This window comes from Mustela nivalis (genome assembly GCF_964662115.1).
Source record: "Mustela nivalis genome assembly, chromosome: 13".
Taxonomy (NCBI): domain Eukaryota; kingdom Metazoa; phylum Chordata; class Mammalia; order Carnivora; family Mustelidae; genus Mustela; species Mustela nivalis.
Window position 1 is genome coordinate 84,142,018 of NC_139032.1, and position 21,922 is coordinate 84,163,939.

Consider the following 21,922-nt stretch of genomic DNA (forward strand, 5'->3'; position numbering starts at 1 on the left):
AAATACAAATCAAAACCACAGGGAGACACTACCTCACACCAGTCAGAACAGCTAAAATTAACAAGACAGGAAATGACAGATGTTGGCGAGGATGCGGACAAAGGGGAACCCTCCGACACTATTGTGGGAATGCAAGCTGATGCAGCCACTCCAGAAAACAGCATGGAGGTTCCTCAAAAAGTTGAAAACAGAGCTACCCTACAACCCAGCAATGGCACTACTGAGTATTTACCTTAAAGATACAAATGTAGTGATCTGAAGTGGCACGTACACCCAAATGTTTATAGCAGCAATGTCCACAATAGCCAAACGATGGAAAGAGCCTAGATGTCCATCAACAGATGAATGGATAAAGAAGATGTGGTATATATACACAATGGAATACTACAGCTGTCAAAAAACCCGAAATCTTGCCACTTGCAATAATGTGGATGAACTAAAGGGTATTACGGAGAGTGAAATAAATCAGAGAAAAACAATTATCATATGATCTCTCTGATATGTAGAATTTGAGAGGCAGGGCGGGGGGGTCTTCGGTGCTAGGGAGGGAAAAAAATGAAGTAAGATGGGATTGAGAGGGAGAAAAACTGTAAGAGATTCTTTTTTTTTTTTTTTAAGATTTATTTATTTATCAGGGGGGCGGGGGAGAGCGAGCATAGGCAGACAGAATGGCAGGCAGAGGCAGAGGGAGAAGCAGGCTCCCCGCCGAGCAAGGAGCCCCATGTGGGACTCAATCCCAGGACGCTGGGATCATGACCCGAGCCGAAGGCAGCTGCTTAACCAACTGAGCCACCCAGGCGTCCCAAGAGATTCTTAATCTCAGGAAAAAAACTGAGGGTTGCTGGAGGATGGGAAGTAAGGATAGGCTTGCTGGATTATGGACATTGGGGAGGGCATGTGCTATGGTGAGTGCTGCGAAATGTGTAAGCCTGATGATTCACAGACCTATACCCCTGGGGCAAATAATACATTTTATGTTAATTTAAAAAAAAAAGAAAGAAAGAAAGAAAAAAGAGCTGCCAGGATAGGGAGGCAGAAGAGAGGGAGGAAGGAGAGAGCAAATGAGCACAAAAAAGCAGAAATGAGATGGGGGCTGGTAATGAGAGCCTTTCCTCCTGCTTCCAAGCCATACATAAGGCACAGCCTGAGTTGCTCAACTTCAAACTGCTCTTCAACTTCACTTGCTCTATGTCATTGGCAGCTGAAGAGTTCTGAATAACAGAATCAGTTGGGAGTACCCAACAAACAGAGAACTGAAAAAACAATAGCCTAGAAATTTAATTATCATCAGGCTTATGAGAAAGCACATACAGTAGCATTCAGGAATATGGAATGTATATTAGAACTAGTAAGGATTCAGCGAGTAGCTGGATACAAAACAAATAGATAAAGACAATAGATTTCTTCACAAGAGCAGTAACAAAACTTATGGGGAAGAAGACATTAATGTAAGGATAGCACAAAATACAAAACATCCGGAAATAGCCTTAATAAGAAATGTAAAAGTGCAGGGACAATACAGAGACAAGACAAAACGTTGCATTTATGTACTATTTGTACATACAAAAAAGATCATAAGAGGTATGTTTAGAATATTTAAAATATATATACCTATGTAAATAGAATCTAGAAAACATGTATCAAAATGTTAACAGCAGCAGTTCCTCTGAACCTGAGAATATTGGTTGCTTGTTTTCATTTTTATATTTTCTTTCAAATTTCCTGTAATGAAATTTTCTTTTAACATAGAGGCCTTGGCAACCTTTCTGAACCCTGGCCACCACTGACACAGAGGAGGAAAGGAGTAAGGGAACACAAAGCCTCCTCAATACCCAGAGTCCAGGAGCAGCTCCCTTCTGCCAACAGTATGGCAGAATGGAAGTGAGTAGAAAGACTACAGTGTCTGGGGTAGGACTGGCCAGGAGAAGAATTCTGGCTTTGCCACATACTACTTGTAAGTAACTTAAAAAAGTTACTTAACCTCTGGGTTACAGTTTTCTCACATATAATACAGAAGTATTAACAGCTAAGTTGCTGGATTTGCATGAAGAGGAAGCAAACTTATGGGCTGGCACACTTAATATGCCCGTGGTCCCCAGCACTGGTTACTCATGAGAAACACCCAGGGAGCTTCTGAAAAATATAGAATAATGAACCCTGATCTTTATCTTTTGAATTAGGAATTCCACAGGTAGGGCTAGAAATTTAATGGAAACCATTATAATATACGCTTTTGGATGCATTTCTGATTTTTACAGTCACCATTTCTGGGAACTGCTGGTTTAAGAAACCAATACTAGAGGATACATGAAGAAAACTTCAGGAATATCATAAATAACTGATATACATACTACATTGTTCTTGAGTTACTATTTAACTTCTTATGTAAATAGCTTTTTTTTCTCACTAGACCAGATTTCTTAAGGGCAAGAATCACATAATCCCCAAGCACCTAGTATAGAATTACTATACACACAGAAGGTATGGAAGAAACACTTGTTAAATGGCTCAATGAATAAGAGTAATAATAAATTTTGCAAAGAATATACCAACACCATTTCAAAACAATAAAATAAAAAATACCGAGGCTTGGGGCACTGGACTGGCTCAGTCAGAAGAGCATGCAACTCTTGATCTTGGGGTCATGAGCTGAAGTCCCACATTGGATGTAGAGATTACTTAAAAAATAAATAAAATCTTAAAATATATACACATATATATTATACATATACCTAAAAATATATATTTTAAGATTATATATATATATATATATATATATATATATATATTTACATGTATGTGTATACACACACACACACACGTGAGTATATATATATGCCAGGGCTTGATTTGACATTGTTCCTGACAAAGCTGTCTTCCAACAACCACATTCACATTTAGGATCTTACTCTAAGATATTCCCTTTATCATGTGATCTCAGTAAGTTCATAGAAAACTTCAGGGTATGGACCAGAGAGCTTCTCAGATCCCTTCCAACCTTCTATGAAAAGAATGCATTTCTGCTATATCTTTTTTTTTTTTTTAAAGATTTTATTTATTTATTTGACAGAGATCACAAGTAGGCAGAGAGGCAGGCAGAGAGAGAGGGGGGGAAGTAGGCTCCCCGCTGAGCAGAGAGCCCGACGAGGGACTCGATCCCAGGACCCTGAGATCAGATCCCAGACCCTGAGCCGAAGTCAGCGGCTTAATCCACTGAGCCACCCAGGCGCCCCATTTCTGCTATATCTTAAAAGATGGACGGGATGCAGAAAAACATTGCAGGGGAGGTCATCACATTCATAATAATGATTTTTCTAGTAGGGAATAAAATAAAAAATAAGAACAGATTTTAAAAAAAATTTTTTTTAATTTGTTAGAGTGAGTGAGCACAGGCAGACAGAGTGGCAGGCAGAGGCAGAGGGAGAGGTAGGCTCCCTGCTGAGCAAGGAGCCTGATGTGAGACTCGATCCCAGGATGCTGGGATCATGACCTAAACCGAAGGCAGCTGCTTAACCAACTCAGCCACCCAGGCATCCAGATTTAAATATTTTTAACGAAATGTAAAGAGCAGAAAAAGAATGAGAGAATGAATAAACGATTATCTAATCAAAATTCCCAATGAAGATCGAAAGGATCTGGCTGTGGCATTTCTTGCCAAAACAGAGTATGTGCTTGAGACTTGCATGAAAACAGTGTTTACTGGACTGCTGCTGACTCCACTCTTCTAACACATTTCAGGACACCAAGAGTGCCAACCTGTGGTAATGATGGAACCCAGCTGAACAAAGAATTCAAAACCATTCCTCTGTGCATTGATGAGGTTCACTGGGCTGGTTCAAGGTCAACATCTTGAAGGGTGGACAAGTATATTAAGAAGGAGCTTTTCCAGCAGTAAGATCACAGGGTCAATTATTGAAATCTGTGAGAGATGGAAATAAGAGGGATGGAAACTGAGGGAGAGAGAAGTATACACAAATAATGAACAGTATGGCTCCAAATGAAAGCAAAAAGGACGCTATTTATTTCTCTAGCTCATTCTGTGAAACACTGAACAGAAGTTAAAGTGGATTAGACTTTAAGGAGTAAGTGGGAGATGTATCAAAATTTAAGTTGAAGAATTTGCCACGTGGTAAAGGGGATTAATGCAGTTAGATCTGAGGTGCTCTATTCATCCTATTTATTTGTAATTGTCTTAAGATAAGGAAATGAAGAAGGCAAAACAAAGGGTAACTGGAGAGATGAGTTTAGATAAATCGGCTCTATATTCATTAAGAAAAGATGAATAGAAAAGGCATTAGATACATGAAAAATTTGAAGGAAGCGGACAAGATAAACAATATAAAGCTTTTCAGGTTTGTGATAAATACAAGAGAGAAGTATTAACTGGATCAACAGAAAAGGCCAGCCTAGAGAGATTTTTAAAGTATCAAGAGCAAAACTAAATAGATATTCAAGGAGAACTATAGAAAGTTGCAGAAATGAGACGTAAGAAAAAAGTGAATCAGATTTCTGGTTCTATGCAATTGTCATTTCATTAAGAAAATCACACCCACTGAGCACACCCATTGTGGTTTACAACCACAGCAGGAAAAAGCAATAACCACTTTATATAGTTTCTTTATCAGAAAGAGATTGGCCTTTAGCTGCAGATAGAGCTAGATACACAATATGGCTCTATTGCACTACCACTTTCTGGGCTTATCACTTTACCAAGTTAAAGCTCTCTGAGTTTCTGTCTCATCTGTTAACAATAGCAATAGGTATACCTTGTAAGATCACTACATTGGAGGTAATGTGTATAAAGTGCTTAGAACAGCACTAGGTAGGTGTTGATGTTAATGTAACAGTCATTAATATTGTTAGTTTTATAAGTAGAATGTAGCAAAGGAGTCAGTCAACAAAAATTAATTGGACATCTATTACGTGCCAGCATGGTAGTAGGTGCTGGAAGACATAGAAGACAAAGTGCAGACATTTCTTTAAAAGGAGAAAAAAAGAGGAAATCTAGGACACATGACATAAACATTAGTAAAAACTTCAATAGCATTTTATTTTGTTTTGTTTTTAATTTTCTCTTCTTGCTGAGATTGAAGATTTGAAAATATGTAATACGGCCAGCTTTTTACTACATATACCATATGAACATAAACCACAAATGCTGATAATACCAGCACTATAATGCTTGTTAAGCTAAAGGAAAAGAATCAGCGCATATGCAAAAAAGATTATTATTGTGGCCACTAATGAGGCAAAGGAAAGTCTAGGTTGGAACTGCCAGGAGGAATCTATAACCCAGAGGCCCACCCAAACCATAGGTATTCCTTGGCGCTAAGAACAAGGTACTGGCATGAGAGTTTGTACAAAATGTGCCTTGCACACACCAATTCCTATGACCCAGAATGAACAGTGACCAAAAACACAAGACCTAAAGAACACATGGCATCAAAGGTCCAAAGCACCCAAGTGAAAGCAATCAAAGCTCAAAACACAAAAGGTATCTGCTCAGAGGATTTAAAAAGATGAATTAAAAAATAAAAGCTCTTACTTATTAATATAAACTAAATATACAAATCACAAATTAACAATTAAAATTATTTCCATTTACCTGATTGCTTAGAATTTCTTTCTTTCCACTGAATATTTTTGCATTTGATCTGGTTTTGTCTCTCTTTTCGGAGTCGTTCTAATCTTTGAGCTTGAAAAGAAATATTATAACTATAAGTTTGTCAATGAAAGTTTACTATAAACAAAGACATAATTAACTACCTTTATATGAATAAAGATGTTTTATATTGCATATGTAGGGAAAAAGTCATAAAATTTTAAAGGTGGCACCCCTGAAAAGCAAATACCAACAAAAACATGAAAATATTCTTGATTTATAATTGAAATTAGAGGATATAAAACATTAATAGAGATCATAAAGATAGTATTAACATGGAAGAGAATAATAAAATGTGAAAACTTCTGTGATTAATATGACATTTCATTATATAAATCATTAATAACGGTCTTAAAGGAATTTTAATGCACAAATGAACTGAAGTGAATATTACATTACAGGAATAAAATTACTGTTATGAATTACTCTACCCGTTTCAAAAATTAAAGATAAATGAACTCAGACTAGACTATTAAAGTTTTAAATATAAAATCCTTTATCTAAAAATCATGAAAATTATAAAATGTCAAAGCTATATAAATTAGCATAGCTTTTCTTCAGTGGGCTGAAACAGTTTATAGGTAGTAAAATAAATGATTTGTATCTTTGTAACATTAGTCAAATCTTAAAAAGAATAATTTTTCTTATACAAAATTTTAAGATATACTGAAAGGATTAAAAAGTAAATTCTTTGGTCACTAGGACACACCACAATTGTAATTATTAGCATCTAAGTGCTATCTTAAGAAATTCCAACAACAATAACAAAAGCATCACCTAAAATCATGCATTTGTGAGATTATATTACTACTGGCCGATCAACCTCCAAAAATCAGTGAACCGATCTTTTATTAAGAAATACTGTTTAGCATATATTAACAACTACTGCATATGGAAACCACAATGGAAAAGAAAGTCATAATTGATACCATTTCTTGAGATTGGTTTCCTCTGGCTAATCTTCAACTTCCTTTCCTGGCACAATGGTAACAAAAAATAAGTAAGTAAATTTCTCTTTCAGCCTCTTGCAATGTAGAAAATCATATACCCTCACCTTAGCATTGTGGTAGGGAAACACTGAAACTAATCTTGCCGTAAATGTAAACTGTGCCAGCAAAAGCATTCTGACAATGTCACATTTGAACCAAATGCCATTGAAGGAAAATACATTCAATTGCAATTAATAAATGTGAAGGGTACAGCCAAAGTAATATAATCATAAAACTCTCAATTTAGCAGCATTCTCCTACTGAAATCCATTCAACCTGTCATATAAGATATCATCTCAATAACTTGCAAGGAAGTCAGTTTCAACTATAGAACTGAGAATCAATGGTTCTAAATTATATTCAAACCTTCACTCAAACCCTATTTTGATAAAAGTTCCTTGAGATACTAGGAAATGCTATTAATTATTATCATCATGAGAGCAAATTATTCTTTGGAGATATCACAGAATGCTGAATTCTGAACCAAAACCTTAAATTAACATGCCTTGCATTGTATATTGTATCCTGTGGTACTCCTTTATGTGCATTTTACATTTGGACCACAAATATAACATGCAAATATTTTAAATGTTTTACCACATCTCCTGTCATTACTTTTCCTGGAAGTTAGCAGGTTACTGCTACTGATTAGCAGAAATTTTATTTCTGATTATGTAATAAAAATCACCTCCTAGCACACCCTGTCATATTAGAACTACATTACATATTCTAAATAATTTATCTAAGTAAAGGCCTTGGTTCATCACATTCGCCTTGAAAGGTTTCCAAAACAAATAAGCTAGAAAATAGGTAATGATAAGCTTTTAAAAGCTAATGACTGAATATGTGTGTACCAAGGTTTAGCATTTTCAAGCCACAAAGATCAAAGGGTAGAGAGCAACTTAATAAAGAAAATATATTAAAAGCAGGGGCATCTTTTCTAGTCTCACACCCAGTGTAGGAATTCCTATTAACAGTAGCCCTAACAAATATTCAGGTGTTTACCTCCAATCCCCTGCCCAGCTCCCCCCAACCCCTCCAGGGCCAAGAAAAGGCTCCAGCAGCAGCACTCCTTGGCTGGTCAGCTCTCTGTATTAAAGATTCTTTATTATGTCAACCTGAAAACTGCCACCAGGTAGTCTACACACTGGGACTAATGTTGCTCTGTGAAGATACTCAAAATAAGTCTACTTCCCTTTCTACATGAGGACACTGTAGAAACACAACATCCAACATGCTTCTCAGAGTCACCTTTTTCATCTAATTGTCTTCTACTTCCTTCTAGTAGCATCATTCCAGAGGCACTCTCCATTCAGAGAGAGGGAGATGTTGTTTAATCATGTTCCTGTTAATACACAGAAACTTTCCCCACTAAACCTATTCCAACATTATGCATTGTTCTGTAAGATTACTGACTGATTTAAAGTTCAGAAGACATTACTAAAAGGCAATGTTTACCTGTATTTGAGCGTCTTCTAATACCAAAGTCCCAACTTGAGGTAATATCGACTGACTGGGCATATACATAGCCCTGAGTCTCACCATTGCTTCCCTGAATTTCTGACCCACTGTCTCCAGGCATTGAAGGAGGATGAATCTTCTCTAGGTCAACATCATGATCAATGAGAACCATCTCACACATTCCCGTGTCATCACTGGTCACATGTGACTGTCGAATATGAGCTAGAATGATAGTTGGATTGTCCAAGAAGGCCATCCTTTCTGTGGGCCAATTTCCTTAAAAGGCTATTTTCTCCTCTTCATATTGTTTCACGTGCTCACCTCCCTAGAAACATGATATACACAGCAATATTTAAGAATGAGGAAGAAAATGACTGAATCATTTTTCAAACAAATTCAAATTAGTAAAATGGTACCTTGAAAATCAACATTTATCCCTATACCTAGGAGCTTACAAGGATTAAATCTAGGCTGAAAGGAAATCCTTATAAGCACCAGGGGCTACAGCTCTAGTCAATGAGATCTCCATGGTATCAGAGAGGATGGCTTCCTCTCTTGCAAAACAAATAATAGTGACTCCTTAGACCACTCAAAGCACATAAGTACTGTTAAAACAATAAATTTTCCTTTCTTTCTCACTTCAATTTCATTCAGTCTCCTCATTACTTTATAAGGTCATAGGGGAACAAGTCGTATTTTCCTCAAATTATGTGCAGAAGTGTGAACCTGTACTTCTTTCGTTTACATTTCCCCCTTTGTCACATGGCTGTGAGGTAACTAAAAGAACACAGACAATACTTCAGTTACTAGGATTAATAAAAAATGAACCACTAAAGTAATGTTGTTCAATAAATACATTTACCTTTCTTCTGGTTTAAGATAGTATTGTGCTTTTATTTTATTTCATTTCATTTAAGAGGGGGGAGGGTGGGGCAGAGGGAGAGAGAGAATCTCAAGCAGGCTCCACGCCCAGTGCAGAGCCTGATACAGGGCTCAATCTCGGGACCCTGAGACAATGGCCTGAGCCGATATTAACAGTAGGATGTGTAACTGACTAAGCCACCCAGGTGTCCTAGCATTGTGCCTTTAAAATAAACTTTATTAATCAAAATTCTCTGCTACCAAATTAGTTTCTTAGAAACCTCAACATAAGAACTGCTTCCTGAATCCTGATGAAACTAAAATGATGTTTATTCTGAAAACAATATGATGTTTATTCTGGAAACTAAGATACCTCCTCAGTTTAATGGGAATATTCAAAAAAGAAAATACGGCAGTCTCCCCTCATCTGTGGTTTCATTTTCTGCAATTTCAGGTACTCGTGATCAACAGAGGTCCAACAGCAGATGATTCTCCTTCTGATGTATCATCAGGTCAATAATAGTAGCCTAGGGGAGCCTGGGTGGCTCAGTAGATTAAGTGTCTGTTTTTGGCTCAGGTCCTGATCCCAGGGTCCCAGGATCAAGTCCCGAATTGGGTTCCCCACTCAGTGGGGAACTTGCTTCTTCCTCTTCCTCTAACCCTCCCCCTGCTTGTGCTCTGTCAAATAAATAAAATCTTTTAAAAAATAGATTAGTAGCCTAATGCTATGTCACAATACCTATGTCATTCACCTCACTTTGTCTCATCATGTAGGCATTTTATCACCTCACATCATCACAAGAACACTGATCATGGTATAATAAGATATTCTGAGAGACTACATTCACATAACTTTTATTCCAGTATATTGTTGTAATCGTTTTGTTTTATAGTTGTTGTTGTTGTTAATCTCTTACTGTGTCTAATTCGAAAATTAAATTTTATCATAGCTAGGTATGTGTAGGAGAAACAATAGTACACATGGGGTTTGGTACCATCCATGTTTTCAGGCATCAACTGCAGGTCTTGGAGTGCACCCCCTGCAGATGAGGGGGGGCTACTGTGTTAGAGGACACTGGTCAGGATAAGGACCTACAGGTAGAACTGGGTTCAAATCCTCACCCTACCACGTGATTTCAGTCAAAATAACCTTAACCTCTTTGAGCCTGTTTTCTTTCTTCATTAATAAAACAGAATTCCAGGAATGAGAGGATATATAAGATAATGTAGGGAAAGTGCTCAAAAGAGCACCTGACACATAATAGAATATTGGCTGCAATTAATAATAACAAAGATGATGGTAAAAATAATCACTGCTAACTTCAGCTTTCCATTCTATTTAAAATAATCCTAAAATATATCAATATTCATTCTTCTTTAGTAAGTGCACAGCACATTAAAAAATGTGTGCTTCCTTTCTGACAGAGGACTCTGCAGGTCACCTGGGTCACCTTTTTCCTCCTCTAAAATCATTATGAGATGTAAGGAACATGAAAGCTGGAATGATTATGTCCCCAGAAGAGTCCCAGAAAGTTTTATTTTTAGAAAGACCTACAACACTAGATTTTCTTGTCATTTGTTTCTTCTAGAAATGGAACATAGTGGAAAATCTAGCTAATAAATCATTATAACCAACAGAGGTTTTTAAAAATTTTTGTCTAGTAACATTCTACTGACATCACTTGGTAGATCTTATAATAAAGATACTAAGATTAAGAGAAAGTTTAACTGAGGAACATCTCTAATCAAATGAATTACACTAATCTTCATTTTTTCCTTCAAATATATTTAGTGAGTCGTTATTTTACACTGAGGCTAATGGGAAATGCCAAGGTAAGGCACCACTTAATCAAAAAGTTTATAACCTAGGGATGCCTGGGGGGCTCAGTTAAACATCTGCCTTGGGTTCAGGCCACAATCCCAGGGACCTGGGACTGAGTCTGCATCAGGCTCCTTGCTCAGTGAAGAACCTGCTTCTCCCTCTGCCTGCCACTCCCCCTGCTTGTGCTTGCTCTCTCTCTGACAAATAAATAAATAAATTTTTTTTTTAAGTTTAGAACCTAATACTGTCCTAGTGTATTTCCTAATACAATGAGATCCCTCCAAGTCTCAGAAATATTATTGTCAGCCTACCATTTTAAGTGTATTAATCAGGAAAACATTACAGAATCACAGGGGAGCATTTAAATTTCACCTGTAAAAATAAGAATTACTTATAAAACCACAAAGAGATGTATACAATCATGGAATTACTTATAAATGAGAATATTTGTTTTGTAACAAAATCAGAACATCACAGATGGTCAAAACTGCCGACATCCTCGTAGCAATCACAGTGTCTCCCCCAGGACAGTAAAGGCGCTAGTCAGTAGCAAAGGGACAGGTGCTTTCAATTTCATATTGAGTAACTATCCCCTGCAAAAAACAAGGGCTTGAGGGAGAGGCAACACATTTAGTGGGTGTTCTGGCACCAAGAAGTCAAATGGCAAAGGGCGAAGCAACAAAAGTATACTTGAGTACCCTCAAGAGAATCAGAATGTGTGTGTGTGTGTGTGTGTGTGTGTGTGTGTCTATACATGTACACATATATGTGTGGTTACATATATACGTGTGTGTGTGTGTGTGTGTGTGTGTTTTAGAAAACAGATCTGCTCCATCACCCCTTATGAAGAAAAGAGTTATGGGCAAATACTTCTGAAGGCACATACGAAGTCCCTAATTTTACCCCTGTAGAACAGAGGTCCCAAAATCCCCAACAGGAGCAGATATCTTCTCTATGAGTATACTATGACTTCATACAATGAGGAATCTGTAGGATTCACTCAACAAGTATTATCCAAAACCAGTTCTCATAGAGAATTCCAGGAAGTCTGCCCTGAAGTGTGCCTTCCGCCTACCATGACATGTATTTGAAGACTTAAGCTGTAAGTTCCAAAAGGACAGGAGACACACCACATCCCTTTTGGCAACAAGCATCTTACCCAGGGCAAAAATTCAGTAACAAAGACTTCCAAAGACTATATAATTTTGTTGTAGAGGCAAGTCATCTATGAGCATGTCATATATAGTATGATTATAAAGAAAGGATTGCTCTTCCATTAATACAGATACAAGAGACTCTCTTCAATGTGCCTTTCAAAACTGTCACCTTGGGGGACATCTGGGTGGCTCAGTTGGTTAAGTGTCTGCCTTCAGCTCAGGTCATGACCCCAGGATACTGGGATCGAGCCTTTCTAACAAACAAATAAAATCCTTAAAAACAAAACAAAAAACCTGTCCTGTTGGGACACCATCAACTTACCCCAACACTACATTTCAGAACCAAAAGAATGTTTTAAATCACTTTAAGACAGCAAATTATCATTTGAAGGTAAATTTTATTTCTAAGACAAAGATATTCCAAACACAGATGAAAACAAGTTATTCTCTCTAATCAGTTGTGCAAAGATCAAAGATTTTTAAAACATAACGTTGGCAGGATTCAGAGAAATGAGTCTTCTCGTGCACTGTAAAAATGAATTAAAATTGAGACTTCTTAGAGGGTAATGTGGTATCATCTATCAAAGTATGAGTACCTTCTGGGCAACCCTACTTGTAGGATTTTCCCTCAGGAGATAATTACGCAAAAATATTTATCTCAGGATTATTTATTATACTGAAAGTCTGAAAGTAACCTAAACATCCACCAGTAATGAGTACGTCACAACACATGCAAGTAACAGAATACTACACAGTCATTAAAAATAGCTAGTAGGGAATGGATAAACAAAATGTGGTATATACATATAATAGGTTGTTCTTCAGCCTTAAAAAGGAAGAAATTCTGACACATGCCACAACATGGATGAACCCTGAGGAGATTATGCTCAATGAAATAAGTCACAAAAAAGACAAAGTGTATGATTCCACTTATATGAAGCACCTAGAATAGTCAGATTCATAGAGACAGAAAGCAGAATGGCAGACGCCAGGACCTGGAGGGACAGGGGAATGCTGAGTATTTTTAAAGCATGTTTAAATTTGGGAAGATGAAAAAGCTCTGGAAACTGATGGTGGCGATGGTTGCACTATAATGTGAATATACTTAATGTCATTGAACTATACTCTTGAAAATGGCTAAAATGGTCAATTTTGCTATATATTACAATTTTTAAAATTTTTTTTAAATGTCTAAGAAATGCCACATTAAACAAAATTAAATAAATTTTCTTCTTGCTATTTATTACAGACTTCCCAATGCTTTTAAATAACTAATGCATAGTGTGAATCTCTAAGAGTGAAGAATCTCATAACACAAAACATCCCAAATCCCAAATTCATCTGATCCTTAAACATTTTTTCCTACAACAACACCTATCAATGTCTAAGAGATTCACAGGGGCTCAGTCGGCTAAGCGTCTGCCTTAGGATCAGGCCACGATCCCAGTGTCCTGGGATCCCTTCCCGCTCCTGCTCTCTCTCACTATCTCTGTCTCTCAAATATAATAGATCTTTAAAAAAGAGAGAGAGAGAGAGAGAGAGAGAGATTCACAAACATGGTTTAGAAATGCTACTTTTACATTTTTAAAATACAGTTTCTTTGGGCCCTGAACATCTTCCCTGAATGTTACCAATTCTTGACTTGGAGATAACTGGTCCTTTTTATATAGCTTTAGGCTACCTAGATAAACAATTTCAGCTCCCAGGAGGTCTGTTCCCCAAGATGTCCTACTTTTCACAAATTCTCCCCCTTTTTAACTCCAGGTTCCTTTCAAAGCATAGACATTTGTTTTACAAAACTGAAAGCAAAAGGGACATCCACACAGAGTTGGAGGACATGAGATATCCCAAAGTGACACAGCCATTTTAAATGTACTGGATGGGTCACCTTTTATACTTCATTCATTCATTCAACAAATATTTATGAAGTTCCTACTATGTACTAAGTGTTGTTCCAGGTGCAATCTAGATGTTATTACCACTTTACGTGACCATTTGTGTGCATTAATAGCCATGTAACTTGCCTGTGTTAACTTGGAACATGCCCTACACAGGGGAGTAAATTTTTAGTAGGTTTTAATGCTATCAAGTCTCAATACAAGTATATTTTTAATAATAGCTTCATACACATACATTCTCCAAACTTTGTTTGCAAAGGGCTAAAGAAAAACACAAGATACACATAGTAAAAAAGTAGATGAGAGAAGTGGCAAAGGGTAAGGAACTCTGGACAAGTGTTATAAGACCTTGTACATTTGCCACAGGAAGACTGTAGAATCTCAGAAGCAAAAAAGCAATTACAATAACTAACCTTATTTATTACAAAAGCTAGACTTGCTCTTTTTTTTTTAGATGGATTAATTCACATAATTCTCAAAATAACTCTATGAGGTAATATTTTTATCCCCATTTTACTGAAGAAAAAACTGAAGCAAATAAAAACTTGCCCAAAGTCAGACAGTTAATAAGTCTGAGACCTCCCCAAACAAAAAGTAACAAAGAATTATAACAGTCGTAATAAATGAGATTTTTAAAGATCCTGTTGTTGAGTTCGTTGGGTTCTGGGGTCCCGAGAGAAATTTCTGTAACGGGTCTTCATGGAAGACATAATACAGGAAATGTGTTACGCAGAAGACTAGACCCTTAGCCTTCCCTCGACTCATGCAACCGTGATTTGTACAATAGCAAGAAATAAGCAATGCACATAATGATTATCTAAAAATAAGTCACAAAATTTTACAAGAGAAAGAAACTTCAGAGATCACCTACTTGTTGACCTGAAACCACAGAGGAAAGGTTTACTTTAAATTCCGAGTTGCATGTAAGCATCTTGCATCTTTTTAAAACCCCTAGAGATTTATGCAACTTCAGTTGCAAACAAAGTCCATAACTGAGATAACCCAAGCATGAGCTTCTTCACTCCCTAAGGACCTGAGATGGATCCTAAACATGACTTAAAATGCTCACGTCCAGCCAATGATTAAAAGGAAGTTTCCCTTCCTAGATTTTCACACACTCTATACACCTACTTCCCTCTGCCAGACAGACTTCAAGCCCCCTTACCTGCAATCTGTGAAAACTTGTCTGAATAAGCAACAGCCTGAGGCTTCTCCAAGGTCTGCAAACTCCCAATCAAAAATTACTGCTGCCCCATCAATGTGTCATATAAATGTTGGCATGTTAATTGTGTATTTATAAGATTGTTAATGGTTAGTTAATTTACCTCCCACACTATTATTGTACTTGAAATGATTTAACGTCTGCTGAGGGAGTTAACAACATGTAACAGCAGATGCGAGATTTTTTTTTTTTTTACACCTTTCCTCACTGTACCCCGACTTCATGCTATTAGCATTAACTTCAAGTCAGACCTGGTTCCTACACAGGATTCCTTAAGAGTGTTACATCTGCACAACAAGGAATGACCACAACTTAGAAAAACAAAAGGCTTTTTACTATATACAAAATCTTTCATGTATGAAAACCAACAGACCCCTTTACTAAGATTTGGACATCTTTTGATCTAGTAAAGTTCAGAGTTCATACCTCCTGGAATTTGAAAATTATTGAAATTGACTAGTAAAATAAAACATACTTCATTGTTTTTAAATCTTTTTCTAAGTCTAATATAACTCTACATTAAATCTTCATTTATTTTTTAGACCAGCAAAAATTAAGTTTTTGTTCCTTTCAAGAATTAAAATCTCCATATGAATATGTCTAATTTCATTAAACAGTGAATAGTGAGACTCTATAGAGGGAGAGTTTAATTTTTCCTTTCAGGAAAGTACTTGTTAGTATATGTGCTGCCGAAGCGAGCACAGGAAAGTACTTGTTAGACTCAAAACAACAGAAAAGAAATGCTTGTATCTTCTTTTAAATAATAGGGGGATTCAGTGCTGAGCTAGGCACTGGGAATCCTACAAAAAATTAGATGAACATTGGCCTGCACCTTCCAGAGGCTTACAAACTCCAGTAGATGAGCTACGCTGTATACATGTATAAATGTAACAGAAGGCAATACATACTAACCATCAAATGAGACACTAAGTCTGTTTTCCAAAAGACAAGAAAGTTACAGAGGCTTCAGGAAGGAAGAAGGTCCCAGGGATGACCGGGATTTCATTAGGCAGACATTCAAGAAGAATAATAGATGTTTACTGAGCTCTTACTATCAGCTGTATGTTCATGTGACAACATATTTCATCCTTACAACCACCCCAAGGGGTAGGTATTAATATCATCTCCATTTTACAAATTTAAAAAATTAAGGCTTAAAGGAACTAAGCAACTTGTCCATGATCACATGGTGGGTTTCTTTTTTCTTTTCTTTTTTTTAAAGATTTTATTTATTTATTTGACAGAGAGACACACACAGAGGGAGGAAACACAAGCAGGGGGAGTGGGAGAGGGAAAGGCGCGCTTCCCATAGAGCGGGGAGCCTGATGTGGGACTTGATCCCAGGACCCTGGGATCATGACCTGAGCCGAAGGCAGATGCTTAAGGACTGAGCCACCCAGGCACCCACATGGTGGGTTTCCTAAAGGCCAGTCTTTACAGCTCCTCCTATCAAGTAGAGTCTACTTCCCTACCCCCTTGAATCTGGCCTCACCCTGTGATTTACTTTGACCAACAGAATGTAATGAAAGTAACTTCTAAACCTCAGCCTCAAGAGACCTTGCAAAACTTCTGCTGTCACTTTCTTTGTAACATACGTGAATCACTGAAAGAAGCTTGGGGGGGGGGGAGATGGGGGGGGCGGCATAGATTAAAAAAAAAAAAAAAAAGGACCTTGGGATAACTGACCTGTAGAAAGGCTCAGTTGTCCGTCATTCCAGCTATCCTGCTGAGGTCTCCTGATGAGTAACTGAGGCCACCTGAAGCCAACCAGACCCCTACCAACCTACCAGGAAACCAGGTTTTCCCTCCTATAATAAAATATCTCCTTTGGACAAAGGGACACCCTTGGTTTTTCTTGTACCACTAATCTCCACCTGAAATGTCTCCGAATCTTACCATCTGCCAAGATCCAGTTAAAGGGAGCCTGGTACAGTACAGGGCCTCTCTGTCCACGAACACACCTAAAGGCAGAGGAGAGCGACCATAAATCAAGGTATGAAAGAAGGTTGGAGGAGCCACCTAAAGTAAGATGCTATAAGAAATTTACTTTTACACTTCATTCATATTTTCCATTCTATAATATACCGTATCTGTATTTGTTTTAACAAGAAAGAAGTTTTACATTTGAAAATATCACTAAAATTGATAGTCTAGGAATATGGGCCATGCTTACTTTATGGCCTCTAGCGCTCCTTGGCACGTACTGGGATTCTCATAAACCCAGTCTAAACAGCAAGGTCTAGTGGAGAAATATTGACTTGGATATCAGAAATACTTGATTTTGTGAAGACAAAATGGCACTTTATCAATGGACAATTCAAGATCTAAATTTTGCTCAATAGATGTTTCCCATGACTAGTATGAGGAACAACGGTAGGGACGTCTGACTGGCTCAGTCAGCAGAGCATTGTGACTCTTGATCTTGGGGTTGAAGTTCGAGCCCCACATTGAGTGTAGAGATTACTTAAAAATGAAATCTTTTTTTTTTTTTTTTAAGATTTTATTTATTTATTTGACAGACAGAGATCACAAGTAGGCAGAGAGGCAGGCGGGGGGGGTGGGGGGGAGCAGGCTCCCGGCTGAGCAGAGAGCCCAAGGTAGGGCTCAAACCCAGAACCCTGAGATCATGACCCGAGCCGAAGGCAGAGGCTTAACCACTGAGCCACCCAGGTGCCCCTAAAAATGAAATCTTAAAAAAAAAAAAAACTATGGCTACTAATACCACCATAAAACAATCAGTATTTTTAAAGTGTTTTGAAATGTTTAATAGCCAGCAAGAGATGTGAAACCTCAGACAATCTACCTACCCACCACCCTCAAAACTCCAAATATGCCAACATTTCTGGCCATTAAAAGCAATCTGCTAGTTTGGGGTACCTGGGTGGCTCAGTCGGGTAAGCGTCTGCCTTAACTGAAGTCACGTTCTTGGGGTCCTGGGATCGCGCCCTGCATCAGGCTCTGCTCAGCGGGGAGTCTGCTTCTCCTTTTCCCTCAGTGTTCTCTCTCCCTCTCTCTCAAATAAATAAGTAAAATCTTCAAAAAAAAAAAAAAAAAAAAAAAACGAAATCTGCTAGTTTGCTGCAGTGTAGCCCTAAATTATTTTTCCAGTAGGTGCTATTTCTCTGACATAATAAATTTGATCGACGCTTGCGATAATAAACAAATAATTTGAGGTTTTACTTTAATATTTCAGGTAAAAATGTTTATCGTTTTACCTAGAGTGAAGAAATGAATAATGCCAGAGAAACCTGACTACTTCCCAACATGAAATTACCAGTATAGGAGCTGAAACCATAAACAGCACTCAACTGTCTACCAAATATTCACTGATGTCATTTCATTTGACAAATATTTATAAGGAACTTACTATGTGCCAGGCGCCAGAGATACAATGCTGAGCAAGAAATGAAAAAAGACTTGGCCATTGCCTTCAAGGAGCTAAAAGTTGTAGCTCCTTGGAATTCTAAGGAGTCGGAATTCTAAGATGGCTCCAGAAATTGTCTCTTGATAGCCATGCAATTACGTCATGCCCACCCCTTTAGTGTGCATAAAACCTAGCCAACAGAGTATACAGCAAAAGTGTTGGGAGGAGGTGTGGGGGAAGTTATACCCTTGATTACTTTGTTATAGAAGATGCCATCCTGGACAACGGAGAAGAGAGATTTTCCCGCTGACCTTGAAGAAGCAAACAGCCAAATTACGGAACAATATATGGCAAGAACCTGGAAATAGCCTGGAAGAGCCGAGAGTGGCTCCAGTCAACAGACAGCAAGAAAATGAGGGCCTCAGTCACAGAGCCACAAGGAAATGAATTCCACCAACAACCTGAAGGAGCTTGGAAGGAGGTCTTTCTCTAGTCAAACCTCCAGATGAGGCTGGAGCCAACTTACTATCGTCCCGTTGAGACCCTCAGCAGAAAACCCAGATGAAGTCATGACTCCCAACCCACTAAGAGATAAGAAATCTGTAATGTTTTAAGCAAACACTAAGTTTGTAGTAATGTGTTACGTAGCAAGAGAAATGAAGATACACACTAAAGGAAAACAGCCTAGACCTCTTTGCCTTCATACACATTTTCTCTCTACAACCCAGTTTTACCATCTGTCCCTTCTTCCCAGCAGGCAACTCCCAGAACTCTCTGAACACAGTTCAAATGAACACATTTGGCAATGATAATCCCCTTGAGATGTGCCCCTCTCCATTATAAACCTTATTCTTTGAAGCACAACTCAAGAATTGCATCCTCTGTGAACTCTTCTCCAATTTGCAGGGTCCAAGCTGCTTTAAAAGCAGTCTACCTCTACCTTCAATACAGTTAGTTATATGAATACCATGTATAAGGAACTGCCAATTTCAAACTTCTTAATCCAATTCTAGCATCAGAAATGTGGTCACTAAATTAAGATTCCCCCTCCCTGTCACCTGTAAAGTTGTTAAAGGCAGGAATGTCTAGACCCCAACAATGCAGTGATTCTAACGTGGTGGTTGGTTCTCAACTGGAAAGCAATTTTGCTTCCCGGGACATTTGGCAATGTCTGGAGATATTTCTGGCTGTCATACTGTTAGCATCTAGTGGATAAATGCCAACGATGCCGTTAAACATCCTACAATGCAGAGAACAGCACCCATGACAAAGAACTTTACCCCCCACAAAGGTCAATATCACTGCCGCCAAGGTTGAGAAACCCAGCTGTGATGCTATGAAGCCACTAAATTTGTGGTCATTTCCAACGCCCTTGGAAGAGTTTCACTGATACTAAAACTAAACTATACAATTTTGCTACAAAAATCTATGCTCAAATCTTCACAGGTACTAAACAAATTTAACTCCTAGTATGTTTACTGAAATTTTAACATACCCTAAGGAAAATCAAAGCCTGAACAAAGGCAAGTCTATCCCATCAAGCTCAATCTGAAGCCTATCCACCGTTCTTCATCTGGCTACCTCCTACTGATTCTTCAAAATCCAGCTCAAAATGGCCAGTTCTTCCAGGAAACCCCCCTGACGAATCCCATAGACCAGGTTAGCTGCTCCCTTCTCTGCAGTCCCATTGCACTGCACTTTGTCACTACTTCCACCAAATAATTAATCTAGCACATTGTTAATAGAAGATATTATGTGTTTGTTGAATTTATTCACTGAACAAATATCGATTGAAGTCTACCATGTGCAAGGCACTATTCTAGATGCAAAGAGTACAGCAGAAAACAAAGCAGAAAGTCCTGGCCTCGTGGAGTTCACATTCTAATGGGGAGACAGACAAAACAGAGAAGTAAATTATACAGGAGATTAGAAGTGCAATGGAAAAAGACAGCACAAGGAAGAGAGATGGGCATGCCAAGTGCTGAGCCACGGCTGTAACTGTAAATAAGGCAGTCAAGGAATGTTTTACCCAGAACCTGACGTTTGAGTTAACATCTGAAGGAGATAAGAGAACAAGTCATGTACACTTCTGAAGGGAAGTGCATTGCCCAGTGAGGGTAGCATGCCTAGCGCTGCTGAAGTAGCAAGGAGCTCATCAAGGAAGCAAGTAGCAGAGGATGAGGTCTGGAAGAGTGGAGCAAACATGCAGAGCCTTACAAGCTATTCTAAGGACTCTCCTTTTACTCCAAGTAAAATGGAGAACCACCAGAGGATTGTGATATGATCTAACTCCCATTTAAAAAGGATCTCTCTGGCTGCTATGTTAAAGTCTGAAGGAATGAATAAATGAATGAACAAACTAATCACACTGGTTTTTTTTTTTAATAATTATTTATTTATATGTTGGTTTTCTTGTCTAAACGCTAAGCTCCTTAAGGACACTGTCTTATTCATCACTGTGCTGCCAGATTCTAGTAGAATGTGGCTGGCATCCAATAAGAGCTCAGTGTGGAATCAACAGATGAACAAATGGATCTTTCTTGTTCCCAAAGGGTTGTGCCATGATTTTCCAAAAAAGGACCCTTATCCATAGTGCTGGTTCGGTATGTAAGTATCCCACTACAGCCTAAGATTTTTCTTTTATTATCTCCTTGATGTTTGCAGTTTACTTAGAAGAATTCAAGAGAGTTATGTTTGCACTTACCTGGCTCTCAGGCTAACCACATCATCAATTAATGGAAGCAACACAGTTTACTCCAAGCACCACTCAGGAAACCTGAATTCCAATTCCCTAATTACCAGGGATCTAATTACATGGCCTTGGACAAGTCACTTCTTTAAGCCTCTTTAAACCTGTTTTACATATCAGTCCATTTCTGCATATGTTACATGGGGAGTCTAAACTTTAAGAAGTGACTTCCAGCTGTCAAATTCTATTCCAAGCACATTCGAGAAGGAGGAGGTATGGTTGGGAGTGTACCCTAGAGTCCAACTAAAAAGTTTTGTGTTTTTGCTTCGAAGGAAAAAAGAAATCTATTGCGGATTTTACTTATATCACTGTGCCATGGTTCAGACTAAGCATAGAAGTTCAAGGAATTCCCTTTGACAAAGATTTGAATAGTATCAACATGTTGGCAGAAACCCATTACAAAACTGAGTGGGCTGAATGGGCTTGACTGAGTTGAATGGGCATTATGGCCACCTGGTTTTTTTAATGCTATTACATATAGAAAATGGTTTCTAGAACTGTAACAGTAAACACATCTGGAATTTCTCGTTGTCTCTAGCTTGCCTCAGGACTAACAATGGAATGACTTCAAGTGAGTCAGGTATCCCTGACTCTGTATCCTCAGCAGGGAAATATCCATAATCTATGTCCTCTCTACTTCATAGGAATACTTAGAAAAAGAATATTTACAAACTCATTCAACTTCTAATAAATGAAAGACAGCAATGAGATTGTCTAAACTGCCAGATAATCTCTAA

General features: G+C 38.0%; 1 protein-coding gene across 32 annotated transcripts in view; it reads right to left on the reverse strand.

Annotated features, from left to right (window-relative positions):
- The window catches only part of MAPKAP1 (MAPK associated protein 1), a 244,407-nt gene that overhangs the window by 208,542 nt on the left and 13,943 nt on the right, over positions 1 to 21,922 (reverse strand). For 10 of the 32 annotated variants that reach the window (XM_082695557.1, XM_082695546.1, XM_082695555.1 and 7 more), the window contains 3 exons: positions 16,969 to 17,033; positions 8,110 to 8,437; positions 5,606 to 5,695 (listed from right to left, as the gene is read on the reverse strand). The exons of 4 other annotated variants lie outside the window; for them this stretch is intronic. In XM_082695557.1, the coding sequence (XP_082551683.1) occupies positions 5,606 to 5,695; positions 8,110 to 8,368 (349 nt within the window). In that variant the 5' untranslated portion in view covers positions 8,369 to 8,437; positions 16,969 to 17,033. Of the gene's footprint in view, positions 1 to 3,756; positions 3,915 to 5,605; positions 5,696 to 6,591; positions 6,633 to 8,109; positions 8,438 to 16,968; positions 17,034 to 17,949; positions 18,106 to 21,922 lie in introns of those variants that run through there. 18 more of the 32 variants (XM_082695570.1, XM_082695574.1, XM_082695573.1 and 15 more) reach the window with 5 other exon arrangements.